The 14248-nt window shown below is 47.7% G+C and overlaps 2 protein-coding genes across 2 annotated transcripts; both read left to right on the forward strand.

The window, feature by feature from the left end:
• Positions 1-1339: 1339 nt before the first annotated feature.
• Positions 1340-4735, forward strand: LOC311117958 (CMRF35-like molecule 1; the record flags this gene model as incomplete). The annotated part of the gene is made up of 4 exons (XM_084192846.1): positions 1340-1412; positions 3375-3677; positions 4043-4164; positions 4652-4735. The coding sequence occupies 4 exons, from the start codon at positions 1340-1342 to the stop codon at positions 4733-4735; spliced, it is 582 nt and encodes a 193-aa protein (XP_084048972.1).
• Positions 4736-7363: 2628 nt separating this feature from the next.
• Positions 7364-13669, forward strand: LOC311117960 (uncharacterized protein; the record flags this gene model as incomplete). The annotated part of the gene is made up of 5 exons (XM_084192847.1): positions 7364-7409; positions 12552-12655; positions 13134-13220; positions 13476-13535; positions 13643-13669. 5 exons carry the CDS (start codon positions 7364-7366, stop codon positions 13667-13669), a joined length of 324 nt encoding a protein of 107 aa, XP_084048973.1.
• Positions 13670-14248: the final 579 nt, after the last annotated feature.

A 14248-nucleotide genomic window follows, 5' to 3' on the forward strand; every position in this document is an offset into this window, starting at 1 on the left:
AGCTGTACATTTCCTGTATCGAAGGTGGAGAGAGACAGAGAGCGTTCTTGTTGAACGTAAAATAATATCAGACTGGGTTGTGGTCCGGAGGACCCTGAACTGTTACGCCCTGGCTCTGGGGACTCTTAAATGTTGAGCCAGGGTGTGTAGGTTCTATGTTTAGTTTTCTATGTTTTTGTTCGGCACCGGTCAGCTGCTCCACTCCGGAGCCAGAGCAATCCGCTCCACCGGGGTCCGGTCCAACTCCAGTCAGCGGATCCACTCCGGAGCTAGATTAATCCGCTCCACCGGTGTCCAGTCCAGCTCCGGCCAGCGGCTCCAGTCCGGTGCCTGTAAGGTTTGATCCACCGTCGTCGGGTCCAGCTCCAGTCAGCGGTGCCAGACCAGACCAGGGGCGCAACGGGGAGGTGGTGAGAAAGTGGTGGTCACGCCCGGAGCCGGATCCGCCTCCGAGGCGGAATGCCCACCTGGCCCCTACCCTAACCCTTTGGGGGGGGGGGGGGGGGGGGTACTGTCACACCCTGGCTCTGGGGACTCTTAAATGTTGAGCCAAGGTGTGTATGTTCTATGTTTAGTTTTCTATGTTTTTGTTCTAGATCGTGTTGATCTATGTTGGCCAGGGTGGTTCCCAATTAGAGGCAGCTGTAGCTCGTCGTCTCCGATTGGGGACCATACTTAGGCAGCCTGTTTGGCACGAGTCGATGTGGGATCTTGTTCCGTAAAGGTTTGTTTTGTGTAACCTTAGGACTTCACGTATCGTTTGTTTGTTGTTTTGGTTCGTGTGTTAAGTACTTAATAAATAATGTACGCTTATCACGCTGCACCTTGGTCCGTCTCTTCCGTGAACGATCGTGACATGAACCATGAACCTGGTTTAAAATGAGAGTCTGTGGAGGTCTTGGTCTAGTACCCATTACTACATATCTGTAGTACATGACCCCTCAAATCTAAACATTTCTAGAATATGCAGTACATTTACCATATAGTTTCTTATATACTGAAATGTTGATTTTTGTCAAAGGAAATGTGGTGCATGTCGCCCAATTATCGAATCTTTGTTTCTACTATGTTCCAGTAGAGAGCAGCAGGACTCTATGTCCAAAACCCTTAGAGAAAGCTGAAATACGTCGTAGTGACTATGAGTTTTGGGGTTAAACTAGTCCATATGATGCAATAGTTGCTATCTTCCACTGAGGGGGGCATGTACACACAAACAGAAGCAGGAAGAGAGTTAAAGTGAGGTCTGTGAACAAGTAGTAATTATTGCTGTTGCCTTGGTCATTGACACACACTTGTGCTCAGGTACCATATAATATAACAGGCAGGCTGAAACCTTCACATGGCTCTTCATCTCTCCCTCCTCCTCCTCCTCCTCCTCTTCCTCTTCCTCATCCTCTGCAGAGTCTCAGCAGGTATGTGTAACATGTTTCTATAAAGGCTGAAGTCCATTGTGTCAATTCACTGTAAACACTGTTTAATACAATGCCTTGCAAAAGTATTCAAAATATTCATTTTGTTGCATTACAACCTGTAATTTAAATTGATTTTTATTTGGAGTTCATGTAATGGGCATACACACAATAGTCCAAATTGGTGAAGTGAAATGAAAAAGTTACTTGTTTCAAAAAATTCTAACAAATAAATAACGGAAAAGTGGTGAGTTCATATGTATTCACCCCCTTTGCTATGAAGTCACTAAATAAGATCTGGTGCAACCAATTACCTTCAGAAGTCACATAATTTGTTAAATAAAGTAAACCTGTGTGCAATCTAAGTGTCACACGATCTCAGTATATATACACCTGTTCTGAAAGGCCCCAGAGTCTGTAACACCACTAAGCATGGGGCACCACCAAACAAGCGGCACCATGAAGACAAAGGAGCTCTCCAAACAGGTCAGGGACAAAGTTGTGGAGAAGTACATATCAGGGTTGGGTTATAAAAAAAATATCAGAAACTTTGAACATCCCACGGAGCACCATTAAATCCATTATTAAACAATGGAAAGAATATGGCACCACAACAAACCTGCCAATAGAGGGCCGCCCACCAAAACTCACGGACCAGGCAAGGAGGGCATTAATCAGAGAGGCAACAAAGAGACCAAAGATAACCCTGAAGGAGCTGTAAAGCTCCACAGCGGAGATTGGAATATCTGTCCATAGGGCCACTTTAAACCGTACACTCCACAAAGCTGGGCTTTACAGAAGAGTGGCCAGAAAAAAGCCATTGTTTAAAGAAAAAAATAAGCAAATACGTTTGGTGTTCGCCAAAAGGCATGTGGGAGACTCCCAAAACATATGGAAGAAGGTAATAATAATAATAATAATATGCCATTTAGCAGACACTTTTATCCAAAGCGACTTACAGTCATGCGTGCATACATTTTTTTTTGTGTATGGGTGGTCCCGGGGATCAAACCCACTACCTTGGCATAACAAGCGCCATGCTCTACCAGCTGAGCTACAGAGGACCACAGTGCCTTGCAAAAGTACTCTGGTCAGATGAGACTAAAATTGAGCTTTTTGGCTGTCAAGGAAAACGATATGTCTGGCACAAACCCAACACCTCTCATCACCCCTGGTGGCAGCATCATGCTATGGGGATGTTTTTCATCGGCAGGGACTGGGAAACTGGTCAGAATTGAAGGAATGATGGATGGCACTAAATACAGGGAAATTCTTGAGGGAAACCAGTTTCAGTCTTCCAGAGATTTGAGACTGGGACGGAGGTTCACCTTCCAGCAGGACAACGACCCTAAGCATACTGCTAAAGCAACACTCAAGTGGTTTACGGGGGAAACATTTAAATGTTTTGGAATGGCCTTGTCAAAGCCCAGACCTCAATCCAATTGAGAATCTGTGGTATGACTTAAAGATTGCTGTACACCAGCGGAACCCATCGAACTTGAAGGAGCTGGAGCAGTTTTGCCTTGAAGAATGGGCAAAAGTCCCAGTGGCTAGATGTGCCAAAATTATAGAAACATACCCCAAGAGACATGCAGCTGTAATTGCTGCAAAAGGTGGCTCTATAAAGTATTGACTTTGGGGGGGAGATAGTTATGCAAGCTCAAGTTTTCAGTTTTTTTGTCTTATTTCTTGTTTGTTTCACAAGAAAAAATATTTTGCATCTTCAAAGTGGTAGGCATGTTGTGTAAATCAAATTGTACAAACCCCCCCAAAATTATTTGAATTCCAGGCTGTAAGGCATCAAAATAGGAAAAATGCCAAGGGGGGTGAATACTTTTGCAAGCCACTGTAAATCTCAATCTTTAACATGCTATTTTATAGTTTATAAGCAATGGGAATTCTTTTCTGCTGTGCAGATTCTGTTGAATTCCAACCTAAATGTGTTTTGTGTTGATGTGTCCACAGTGAGGCATGTGTCTGTGCAGGCCGAAGGCTCCATCACCATCCCATGTCACTATGATCTGAATCACATCAACCATGTGAAATACTGGTGTAAAGGATTCCTTTGGCACGGTTCTTATGTGGTACGCACTGACCATCCTAAGAGCAGTAGTAATGCCTTAATCTCTGATGACATCAACAAGAGAATCTTCACTATGACCATGACTAACCTGAAGTCATGGGACTCTGAGAATTACAGGTGTGTTGTGGTGATCAATGGAGGACCAGATATCAGTATACAATGGTTCTACCTATCAGTCACTCCAGGTAAATAGCCTATTACAACAAATGAAATGAGAAATGTGTAACCAGTCTGAAATTCATAGACAGAGATATATTGTATGTGTAGGTGCAAGAACTGACCATGTTTTTAAGGTGTACAGTGTTTTTTTACAATTACATTCTTTACAAACCACTGAGTAAAACAAGATTCTATTTGGGGTCATGATGGGGTAACAGTTGAACTCTTTAAATTATTTAATAATCAATGGCTATATATAATTATTATGAATTCAAAAGACCAACAATGGATGTACCAATCACAGACTGCAGCTTTAAGGAATTTGTATGGAGCCTGTTGTAAAAACACTTTTTTCTTCTCTGAATTCTTGTTTTTTTACCTCTGTGTTCAGCTACTCCAGAACTCTATGTGGACCAACAGGAAGTGACTGGAGTAGAAGGAGGGAGTGTCACTGTCCGTTGTTACTATAGTAACTCTGGAGATATAAAGTGGTGCAGGATGGGTGGTGATTGTGTGAGTTTGTATTCTGGGTCTTTACTTGGAACATCACTGACATTAAACCGGACTAGTGATGCTAATAACAGAAAAGTCTTAACAGTGACTTTGATTGGACTGAAGATGGAGAACACTGACTGGTATTGGTGTGAAGTGGGAGAACTAGTGATGCCTGTTCACATCACTGTCAGTCAACAAACTGCAACACAGAGAACCCCCCCCAAAACCATTTAATATCCATAGTTACTTCACATATAAATTCTGTAATTTTCTTACATTAGTATCACAATGAAAATATGTATTTATTCCATGATTTACTTCCTGTCATAGATGATAGTCAGTGAAAATCTGCTACTGTTTTCATAATCCTTGACAGCGATTGACTTTGTTTCATCATCTTTGTTTCACAAATTGGAATATTGACTATGAATGTGATGTTGCTATACAACCTGACTATCTGGTATACCAGTAATTTCATTGATGGCATTGTTGTTTTACCTCACAGAAACCCAAGCTGAGGGGAACATGGAGGAAGTCCACCAGAGTGTCACGATCGTCTAATGAGGGAGACCAAAGCGCAGCGCGTTGAGCGAACATGACTTTATTAAATTAACGTACTCACTACAAAAACAACAAACAATGACGAATCGTGAAGTCCTCACTTACAATGACTGATACGGAACATAGAACAAAAACCCACAACCCTAAGGTGAACACTGACAGTTTAAATATGGCTCCCAATCAGAGATAACGAGCCGACAGCTGACACTCGTTACCACTGATTGGGAGTCACACGACCAAACAAGGAAACACAACCAAATACAACACAACCAATACCAAACACAACCAAATGAACACACCCTGGCTCAAAATACACAGTCCCGGAGCCAGAGCGTGACAGTACCCCCCCCTAAAGGCGCGGACTCCGACCGCGCCTACACCCCAAATAGGGAAGGGCTGGGTGGGTATTGCTCCTCGGAGGCGGCTCAGGCTCCGGGCTTGACCACCACTCTACTACAATCCCCCCGTAGTGCCCCCAGTCCGATCTGACCCAGTTAGCTGGATCAGGACTACCGACGCGCACCCCTGGCTTGGCGCGTGAGGCAGGAATGGACCGGACCTGGCAGACGATACGCACCCTTTGCATGGTGCGTGGAGCCGGAACAGGCCTCACCAGGCTGAAGACTCGCATCCCTGGCCTGGTGCGAGTAGCAGGAATGGGCTGAATCCGACTGACGACTCGCACCCTTGGCTTGGTGCGAGTAGCAGGAATGGGCTGAATCCGGCTGACGACTCGCACCCTTGGCTTGGTGCGAGTAGCAGGAATGGGCTGAATCCGGCTGACGACTCGCACCCTTGGCTTGGTGCGAGTAGCAGGAATGGGCTGAATCCGGCTGACGACTCGCACCCTTGACTTGGTGCGAGTGGCAGGAATGGGCCGGACTGGGCTGGCGACGCGCACCACAGACCTGGTGCGGAGAGCAGGAACGGGCAGAGCCGGGCTGACGAGACGCACCACAGGCTTGATGCGGAGAGCAGGCACGGGCCGTGCCGGACTGACGACGCACACCACTGGCTTGGTGCGGGAAGCTTGGATGGACCGGACTGTACTAGGGACACACACCACTGGCCCTACACCGGGATCTGGAACGGGCCGGACCGGACTGGCAACACACGCCAGTACCTCTCGCCGTGCCGCTACTTCCTCCATCCCCTCTTCGACCAGTGGCCCCCGTAACCCGGCGGCCTTCTCCGGCAACCCACTGGGCCGCCCTATCGCGGCCTCCTGCTGGTCCGACGTCGTGAGCCCCCCCCTAAAAATTTTCGGGGCGTCTCTCCTACCCGTGGACCAGGTCTCCATATCCCTCGCCAGCCTCTCGCCCTTCTGCCATAATGTCAAGCCCTTCTCCTCCTCACTCGGCTTGACCCAGTCCAGGAGGCGAAGGAGATCTGTGAGGGATCTCCCTGGCGATGGCTCCTGGACACGCTGCTTGGTCCCATCTTGGTGGGTTTTTCTGTCACGATCGTCTAATGAGGGAGACCAAAGCGCAGCGCGTTGAGCGAACATGACTTTATTAAATTAACGTACTCACTACAAAAACAACAAACAATGACGAATCGTGAAGTCCTCAGTTACAATGACTGATACGGAACATAGAACAAAAACCCACAACCCTAAGGTGAACACTGACAGTTTAAATATGGCTCCCAATCAGAGATAACGAGCCGACAGCTGACACTCGTTACCACTGATTGGGAGTCACACGACCAAACAAGGAAACACAACCAAATACAACACAACCAATACCAAACACAACCAAATGAACACACCCTGGCTCAAAATACACAGTCCCGGAGCCAGAGCGTGACACAGAGGTTATTATCACTCATTCAGCTGTATTATCCCACAAATTGTTAGATAATATGAACACAAAGAAAGATTACAATTCCATCATACAATACAACAGTTAAAGCTAACCAAACACCCTCCCTAAATGCATATAGAGACTGTTAGCACTTCCTCTTGGGTGGAACATTTATTTGGAGAAGTAGCATCAATTTTTGTGTTATTCTCACTCATTTGCAAGGACAAGTTGCACACTTTAAAAAAACAACGTTATTTGTATAGTAATAATCTCAATAATAATAATGTCTTCTTCCACACATGTGAATAGCTAAATAATTGTTCCATTTATGACAACAGTGTAAACAACAAGTTATTACTTTTTCACAAATGATCAATTTATAATGACCTATTTTAATTGTATTTTTGATTCAAGTTCTTCTATGTAATCCATCAGGTCCTGTCACGGATTCTGCCGAGGCTGCCCCTCCTCCTTGCTCGGGCAGGCTTCGGCGTTCGTCGTCACCGGAGTACTAGCTGCTGCCGATCTATGTTCTATGTTTCTATGTTCTACCTGTTGTGTCAGATTGTTTCACACCTGTTGTCCATCTTGTGATTACTCCGCCCCTATATAACCCTGTGGCTTCCATTGTGTTCTGTGCGTGTTTGTTGCTTGTACTCGTATGTCGTTGGTGAGCGGATTTGATCCTCCCTGCGTGGAGGCTTCTTGTTTCTTTACAAGCTTTAGTAAAGTTACGTTTTTTCTCTTGAGTTCTGTGTCCTGCGCCTGACTTCAGTCTACCGCATACATCGACATCGTGACAGAAACACGCACATTTGGAGTCAGCAGGAACGACTGGATCTACCGAGACGATGGAGGAACGAGTCCAACGTCAAGGGACGATCCTCCAGAATCTCGGTGAGACGATGGAACGAGTTTTCCAGATGATGGAGTGATTGGTGAGAGGTGGTATCCCTTCACCATGTCCAACCACACCACCACCTGCTACACTGGCTACCACTTCGCCACCTGGGTCCAGTGGGATTCGGCTCTCGCTCCCGAGGGCATATGACGGTACACCTGCCGGGTGCCAGGGATTTCTCCTCCAGGTAGAGCTCTACCTGGCCACCATTCACCCGGCGCCCTCGGGATACGAGAGCGTGTCCGCCCTCATCTCCTGTCTATCGGGGAAGGCGCTTGAGTGGGCTAACGCCGAGTGGAGAAATATAGACTCGAGAACTGTCCGCTACGAGGATTTCACCCGCCGCTTCCGGGCGGTATTCGATCATCCACCTGAGGGGAGAGCGGCGGGAGAACGTCTGGTCCACCTAAGACAGGAGATGAGGAGCGCGCAGGAGTTTGCACTGGAGTTTAAGACTGTCGCAGCCAGCGCGGGATGGAATGAGCGGGCCCTTTTTGACTACTATCGATGCAGCTTAAGGGAGGATGTCCGTCGGGACCTGGCCTGCAGGGACACCAATCTCAACCTGGACCAACTGGTGGACATGTCCATCAGGTTGGATAACCTGTTGGCAGCCCGCGGACGTTCTGATGGGGGCCTGTCCATTCCATCTCCCAACACCTCCGAGCCTATGGAGCTAGGAGGTGCTGCAGGTAGGGAGACTGGGAGAGAGACTGTCCCCTGCACCAAGTGTGGCCGCAGAGGACACACTGCTGGTCGGTGCAGGGGAGGTTTCTCAGGAGGTCGAGGCAGCAGGCAGAGCACTGGTCGACCGTCTCAGGTGAGTAGGCACCCGACTCACCCAAAGTTCCCTGTTGCTAATTTGTGTATCGACATTTTGTTTCCAGAATTTTCTCCCCATTCCCAGCATAAGGCGCTAGTAGATTCAGGCGCGGCTGGGAATTTTATTGATCGCCAGTATGCACGTAGCCTAGGGATTCCCACAGTGTCTGTTGATAAACCTTTCCCTGTTCACGCATTAGATAGTCGCCCGTTAGGGTCAGGCATAATCAGGGAGGTCACCGCTCCACTGCTGATGATGACGCAGGGGGGTCATGAGGAGAGGATTAGCCTCTATCTGATTGATTCTCCTGCGCATCCTGTGGTGTTGGGACTTCCCTGGTTAGCCATTCATGACCCCACTATTTCATGGCAACAGAGGGCTCTCAAGGGATGGTCCAGTCAGTGTTCAGGGAGGTGTTTGAGAGTTTCCTTGGGGGCAACTTCGGTGGAAAGTCCAAACCAGGTTTCCACCATGCACATTCCATCCGAGTATGCCAATTTGGCTATCGTCTTCAGCAAAAAGAGGGCAACTAAATTATCACCCCATCGTCCGGGGGATTGTGCGATAAATCTCCAGGTAGGAGCTGCACTTCCCCGGAGTCACGTGTATCCTTTGTCTCAGGAGGAGAAGGCGGCTATGGAGACATATGTCACCGAATCTCTGAGGCAGGGATACATTCGGCCATCCACTTCACCCGTTTCCTCAAGTTTATTTTTTGTGAGGAAGAAAGATGGTGGGTTACGCCCGTGCATTGATTACCGTGGCCTAAATCAGATTACCATTAAGTACATCTATCCTTTACCTCTGATAGCTAGTATGACGGAATCATTGCACGGGGCACGCTTTTTCACAAAATTGGATCTCAGGAGCGCGTACAACCTAGTGCGTATCCGTGAGGGAGATGAGTGGAAGACGGCATTTAGCACAACCTCTGGACATTTTGAGTATCTGGTCATGCCATACGGGTTAATGAATGCTCCTTCAGTTTTCCAATCATTTGTGGATGAGATTTTCAGGGACCTGCACGGACAAGGGTAGTGGTGTATATTGATGACATCCTTATATACTCTGCTACACGTGCCGAGCATGTGTCCCTGGTGCGTAAGGTGCTTGGAAGACTGTTGGAGCATGACCTGTATGCTAAGGCAGAGAAATGCCTGTTCTTCCAGGAGTCCATCTCTTTCTTGGGGTACCATATGTCCGCGTCAGGGGTGAGGATGGAGAGTGACCGCATTTCGGCCGTGCGTAATTGGGCGACTCCAACCACGCTAAAGGAGGTGCAGCGATTTTTGGGTTTTGCTAATTACTACCAGAGATTTATCCGGGGCTTTGGTCAGGTAGCAGCTCCCATTACCTCGTTACTGAAGGGGGGGCCGGTGCGTCTGCGGTGGTCAGCGGAGGCGGACAGGGCTTTTAATCGTTTGAAGGACCTGTTTACCTCGGCTCCAGTGCTGGCTCATCCGGACCCCTCTTTAGCCTTCACGGTTGAGGTGGACGCGTCCGAGGCTGGAATAGGCGCTGTACTGTCTCAGCGCTCGGGTATGCCACCTAAACTCCGCCCCTGTGCCTTCTTTTCGAAGAAGCTCAGCCCGGCGGAGCGCAACTATGATGTGGGGGACCGGGAGCTGTTGGCTGTGGTCGAAGCTCTGAAAGCGTGGAGACATTGGCTTGAGGGGGCTAAACACCCTTTTCTCATTTTGACTGATCACCGCAATCTGGAGTACATCTGGGCAGCGAGGAGGTTAAACCCTCGCCAGGAAAGGTGGTCCATGTATCTCACCCATTTTGTTTTCACCCTTTCCTACAGGCCAGGTTCCCAGAACGCTAAGGCAGATGCTCTGTCCTGATTGTATGACTCGGAGGGGAGTTCCGTGGAGCCCACTCCCATACTTCCGGCGAGATCGAGCGGGCGTTGCGCAACGAACCCACTCCTCCCCTGTGTCCAGAGGGTCGTGTGTACGTACTGCTTGATGTCCGCGATCGGTTGATCTATTGGGCTCACACGTCACCCTCCTCTGGTCATCCTGGTATCGGTCAGACAGTGCACTGTCTTAGTGAGAAGTACTGGTGGCCCACCTTAGCTAAGGACGTGAGGGTTTATGTTTCCTCCTGCTCGGTGTGCGCCCAGTGTAAGGCTCCTAGACACCTGCCCAGAGGGAAATTGCAACCTCTACCCGTTCCACAAAGACCATGGTCCCACCTATCGGTGGACTTCGTGACGGATCTTCCCCCCTCACAAGGGAACACCACGATCCTGGTCGTTGTGGATCGGTTTTCTAAGTCCTGCCGCCTCATTCCGCTGCCCGGCCTCCCTACGGCCCTACAAACAGCTGAGGCCCTATTTACACACGTCTTCCGGCACTACGGGGTGCCTGAGAATATAGTGTCTGATCGGGGTTCCCAGTTCACCTCTAGGGTTTGGAGGGCATTCATGGAGCGTCTGGGAGTCTCGGTCAGTCTGACCTCAGGATTTCACCCCGAGAGTAACGGGCAGGTGGAGAGAGTTAACCAGGAGGTGGGTAGGTTTCTGAGGTCGTATTGCCAGGACCAGCGGGGGGAGTGGTCGGTTTACCTCACCTGGGCAGAGATAGCCCAGAACTCCATCCGCCACTCCTCCACTAAACTTTCTCCGTTCCAATGTGTATTAGGTTATCAGCCGGTTCTGGCACCTTGGCATCAGAGCCAGATCGAGGCACCTGCGGTGGACGAATGGTTTCTGCGCTCGCAGGAGACCTGGAACGCTGCCCATGTACGTCTGCAGCGTGCCATCAGGCGGCAAAAGGCGAGCGCCGACCGCCACCGCAGTGAGGCCCCGGTGTATGCACCAGGGGACCGGTCTGGCTCTCGACCCGAAACCTGCCCCTTCGCCTGCCCTGCCGGAAACTGGGTCGGCGGTTTGTGGGGCCATTCAAAGTCCTGAGGAGATTGAACTAAGTATGTTATAGGTTACAACTTCCTACTAATTATCGTATTAACCCCTCATTCCATGTGTCTCTCCTCAGGCCGGTGGTAGCTGGTCCACTCCAGGAGTCGGAGATACGGGAGGTTCCTCCGCCCCCGCTGGACATCGAGGGGGCACCGGCGTACTCGGTTCGGTCCATATTGGATTCGAGGCGTCGTGTGGGGGGCCTGCAGTATCTCGTGGAGTGGGAGGGGTACGGTCCGGAGGAACGGTGCTGGGTTCCTAGGAGGGATATCCTCGATCCATCCATGTTGAGGGATTACCACCGCAATCATCCCACTCGTCCCGCGCCGCGTCCTCCTGGCCGTCCCCGAGGCCGGTGTCGACGCACGGCTGGAGCCGTGCGTCGGGGGGGGGTACTGTCACGGATTTTGCCGAGGCTGTCCCTCCTCCTTGCTCGGGCAGGCTTCGGCGTTCGTCGTCACCGGAGTACTAGCTGCTGCCGATCTATGTTCTATGTTTCTATGTTCTACCTGTTGTGTCAGATTGTTTCACGCCTGTTGCCCATCTTGTGATTACTCCGCTCCTATATAACCCTGTGGCTCCCATTGTGTTCTGTGCGTGTTTGTTGCTTGTACTTGTATGTCGTTGGTGAGCGGATTTGATCCTCCCTGCGTGGAGGCTTCTTGTTTCTTTACGAGCTTTAGTAAAGTTACGTTTTTTCTCTTGAGTTCTGTTTCCTGCGCCTGACTTCAGTCTACCGCATACACCGACATCGTGACAGGTCCATAGATGTGAAAGCCCTACTGATTCCTTGGGGCATGTTGTTGGTGGTGACAGCTGGTATCCTAGTCACATGAAAGATGTGGACAAAGCATAGTAAGTAGTAATTTTATGTGAATATAAAAAAGGAGAATAGTTTACAAAAATACAAAATGTGTTGACATTGTGACCAACAGTATATTGCTTGTCTGTGATTGATCTTGAATGACAGAAAGTATTTGGAGGAATTGTCTTTAAGAAATACATTCAGAGGTATTGTTGTACTATAACAAACTCAGAAGTGATTGACATCTCCCTCTCTTTATTCCAGAGGACAATAAGGCCAAGGACCAGACAACTAACAACTCAGTGGTAGAATACACTTATTTTATTTTATACTATTATTTTCAACCATCTGCTTTTCTGTTCTTGAGTTCAGATCATCTACCTTTTGACTCTAGTGTTACCTCTTCAGTTGGTTATCAATGAGTTGACATAAAAGGTCCCATATTCTGAACCCAAGGTCTTATAACACTCAAGACGTTGAAAAATGATGTTTAAAAGACAGAGAACAGGAAGCTGTCAGTTCACTAAATATATATGTGACTGCATCCTATCATGGAAACAAACTGTGGTTTAGTTGGTAAATAGACAAGTCCTGTATCTCTTTGCTGTTTATTTCTTTGCAGTCTGCTGACCCTGAGCAGGACATTTCATACAGCACAGTGAGATACACCAGAGAAACAGCACAGCAGGTACAAACTGAATAAACCTGGTTTAGGTCTGTGGAGATCTTGGACTAGTACCAATCACTCCATCTCTGCTTGGAGCTAAGGTTCTCTCTCTCTATCTCTCTCCTCTCTGCAGTGTTGAGCTGAGTTTCTGAAGTTCCTATACTCTGTCTTCCTATGCATGTAGCCATGTGTTTCCCTTCTGTCCTGTCCATTTCTAAGAGCCCAAACCCAGACAGCCACCATGACGTGATGTACAGCACTGTGATGCCTGATCAGTTCAAGACAGAACAGAAGGTCAACATATGGCTACATGCATCTTGGGTCTTAGACAACATTATGGATGTTACTCATATAACGTCATAGCCTTGGCAAATTTGCATCTGTTTTAGAAAACAATTGTATTTACAGTATAATCTTCTGTCTGGGAACAAGCAATAGATAAATGTACACTATAACAATACAACAATACGTTTTTGTTATCTGGGTCTCTCTCTATCAGCAGGCCCCATTTCCTGAAGATGATGATGATGTCACATACAGCACTGTCATCCCCCAGCACAAGGCCCAACTAAAAGTACAGGCCAAGGTAAAGCTGCTCTGCTGATTAGCCACAGCTAGTATTATGTTATCAGAAACAACAGTAGGTGATTGTTTCCTCAGTGTTAATATAGTCATGGTTATGTCACCATTATACCTGTAGGCCTAATATATCACCTTTATGTCACATATCACAATTATAACTGTCTACACTTTTAATTTCACTGAGAAGTCTGTTTCAAACTGTACTCTCCATTGTGACACAATGTCCCTGTTCACCTCTCTACCTGTTCCTCCTCTGTAGGCAGCAGAACCAGATGATAATGTGGTCTACAGCTCACTAGCTCTACAGGTGACCACACAGGTCAGTGTTGGTGTCTCCTCTGTCTGTTTTACCAGATACCGTTATCATTGTCTATCCATGAGATGACAGTGTTGTGATTGTGACTGAATGTTTCTCTTCCTCTCCAGCAGAGGGCAACAGCAGAACAGCAGTGACTGACTGAGTGACCTTGGTGGAGTCCTTATCCTGGAAGGACAGCCCACTCCCCTCTCCTGTGTCACAACATCTATCTGCCTCCAATATGCTTCTGTCATACCTCTTAACCCACCCCAGAAAGACCCCTCTATCCTTTTGTGTCCATAAACTACTGAAGACAGTCTGCTGTGTTAGTTTTCATTGTCACCACATACACTATCTGTTATAGTAGTTATGTGTCACCCACCTTTTACCCTTGTCACTTGTTTTTTACATGTTCATCTTATTTATCTCATGTATCTAGTCAAATGTCCAACACCTGTAACTAATCATGATCAAGAGTGTAAATTAAATGTACAAGCTGTGTAACAAAATAATTATGATGATGATGCTGAATACAAAATGTGTTAAAATTAATATGTATTAGGTTAAAACTAGACCATAAAATACCATAGCTAATATCTGCCACTGAGGGGGACATGTACATTCAAACAGAAACAGGAAGAGAGTAAAATACATGTAGAGGTATACTCTTTTTTTTATTTCACGTTTAATTCAGCACAGCACTTCTTCTCAATGTCAGTTGGCATTTCACGACA

Source organism: Coregonus lavaretus (genome assembly GCF_964263955.1).
Source record: "Coregonus lavaretus genome assembly, contig: HAP1_SCAFFOLD_1224, whole genome shotgun sequence".
Taxonomy (NCBI): domain Eukaryota; kingdom Metazoa; phylum Chordata; class Actinopteri; order Salmoniformes; family Salmonidae; genus Coregonus; species Coregonus lavaretus.